This window comes from Egretta garzetta, unplaced genomic scaffold, assembly GCF_000687185.1.
Source record: "Egretta garzetta isolate BGI_Z169 unplaced genomic scaffold, ASM68718v1 scaffold143, whole genome shotgun sequence".
Lineage (NCBI taxonomy): Eukaryota > Metazoa > Chordata > Aves > Pelecaniformes > Ardeidae > Egretta > Egretta garzetta.
The window spans coordinates 1,155,040-1,157,431 of NW_009259310.1; the positions used below are offsets into that span (position 1 = coordinate 1,155,040).

The 2,392-nt window shown below is 65.0% G+C and overlaps 1 protein-coding gene across 1 annotated transcript in view; it reads right to left on the minus strand.

Moving 5' to 3' along the window:
• Positions 1-273, minus strand: part of RNF208 (ring finger protein 208) — a 1,900-nt gene extending 1,627 nt beyond the window's left edge. Inside the window, exon 1 of the mRNA XM_035891892.1 lies at positions 1-273. Coding sequence (XP_035747785.1) covers positions 1-245 — 245 coding nt within the window. The 5' untranslated portion in view covers positions 246-273.
• Positions 274-2,392: the final 2,119 nt, after the last annotated feature.

Sequence of the window (2,392 nt, forward strand, 5' to 3'; positions counted from 1 at the left end):
CCGCACGCCTGGTTGACAATGATCTCAGACTCGGAGGGCCACGCACGCTTGGCCACGAGGGGCGGCTCACGGCGTGGGGCTGGCGCATAGCGTGGCTGCGAGGACTGCAGCTCTGAAAACTTCTCCGGGTGGATGATTTTCATTGCTTCCATTTTAATGATGACCTGTTGCCCTTTCAGACACGACATGAGTATCGTTTTCACATTACTGTCCACTGCTCTGGGGTCTCCGAGGGACGCCTGCATGAGGCTAAAACATGCTGGCAGCCTGCTGAGCTTTCAATCTCGGTCTGGCCGCAGAGCAGGAGCATGGGGAGCAGCTGCTGGTGCGGGAGAGCATCCTGGGGAGATGGGGCAGCGCCAGCGGGCCCCGTGCCCCTCTTCTCTCACCAGCCCCAAAGGTGCCGGGCGCGAGGCTGGGGCAGGCAGGGGAAGGCAGGGCTCACAGCGGCATCCTGTGTGCCCTGGAGGATGCTCTTGGGTGGGCGATCAAAGCATCGGCTCCCTGCAGCGCCTCGCTGGGACGTTAATTCAACATTGGTGTCACTCAGCAGCCCCTCTTCACCATCGCTGGCACTTTCCACATTGGAGCAGCTGCAGTCAGGAATGGCAAATTGGGGACTGTGGCACCAGGTGCTGCCTGGGGCAGGTGAGTCCAGAGGGGGTCTTGCAGGAACTGCCTTGCCCTGGCCCCAGCCTTTATTCCTGTTTACACGCCATGGGATCCTCGTGGCACTGAAGAATGTGTTTGCAAATTCCTTTGCTCTGACTTCCTGGCTCTTGCTGTCACCGGCAGCTCCCGCGGGGCAGGGGCTCAGGGAGCATCCTGCGCCAGAGGGCAGCTCGCCTTGGCTGGTGCCAGGGCTGCCACACGCCTCGTCCCCTCCGTCCCCGGCACCTCTGTCCCCAGCTCAGCTTCGTGCTCACTGGAAATGAAAAGCGAGAGGGGGTTGGATCCAAGGCTCTTCAGGGATCTACCAGCTGCCAGCACTCCCTTGGGATGCGTGCCCGCCTGCATCCTGGCAATTTGGCAATGGAGCCCTGCAGGTCCTGTCCATCCGCCCGCGTGTTTGGGCCGGCGGAAGTTGGAGCAGGCAGGTATTTCCCCCTCAGGCATCTCCTTGATGGCCCTGAGCGTGGTGTGGTACTGGGTCCCTCCTCTGCCCTGGGGGCTGGGAGGCCAGGTCCCCCTGCATCCCACTGGGATGCAGGGCCCCTCCTGGGGGGGCTCCCCCACCAACCTGCCTCTCCTCAGGGTTTTCTCTCATGTTTAGCCCCTCCTCTGCTCAGTGGATCTATTTTTACCTCCATTGCTTGCTCCTGATCTGTCCCTGCTATTATCCCTCCCTCCGGCTTCCTCTCCCCCTTCCCAGCTCCCTGCCCTTGTCCTGGGGCTGCTGGAGAGGACAGGCCACGTTTGGAGGCAGGAGATGGGGGGCAGGCAGCCAACCCGTGGCCATTTTCTCCCTCAGCAGCCCCGGCGCCAGCCTGTCTCTCCTCCGAGAAGGGCGAAGGCGCTCTCCTCCATCACGCTGCAAATCCTGTTAGAGGGATGCTTGCTCCCGCCGAGCCCTGCCAGGCCTGACGGAGGGGCCCGAGGGGGCCATCTGGTTCCAGCAGCAGCCCTGGGGGATTGCAAGAGGCCATGGGGGGTTCAGCCCTGGATGCCCGAGAGCCATGGGGGGCTGGATCTCTGCCCAGCCCCAGTGAGGGGGTCCCCGGGGGCCATGCCCTGGCAGCACTGGGGTCCTGAAAGCATCCTGCAATGCCTGCCCTGGGGAAGGAGGTCTCACATCCTGCATCCCCCATCACGGGCCCACATCCTGCACCCCACATCCTGCGCCCTGCACCCCACAAGCAGCGTATATCCCCTCCCCGTGCACAGCAGCAGCCCCGGGGGCTCTCTGCCCGCAGGTCTCGCGCAGACACTCACCCGCAGCGCGCCAACAAGCACAGTGATCCGCGCGGCCAGGCAGCCACCACGCACAGCCACCGCGTTTCCACACTCACACCATCACACCCCTCCGTGCACCGCCCCAGCACAGCACCCCGCCATACCCCGCATCCCCATCGCCCCTGGGGCAACACCGGCAACCCCCCCAGCACACAGCACCCACCCACCCCTTGGTGACCTCCCGCTGCAGCCCAGCGCTGCACACATGTGTGCACACCTGCACACCCGCACACGCGTCCTCACGCCTGCATCCATGCGCCCACCGGGTGATGCCCCCCAAGTGATGCCCCCCATGGGTGATGCCCCCCGGGTGGGGCCCCCCATGGGTGATGTTCCCTGGGTGATGCCCCCCGGGCAGCCCGGCCAAAAGAGCGGTCGATGCCGGTCGTTACCTGCATGGGCCCGCCGTGCCTCGGGCGGGGGAGCCCGGGGCCGCCGG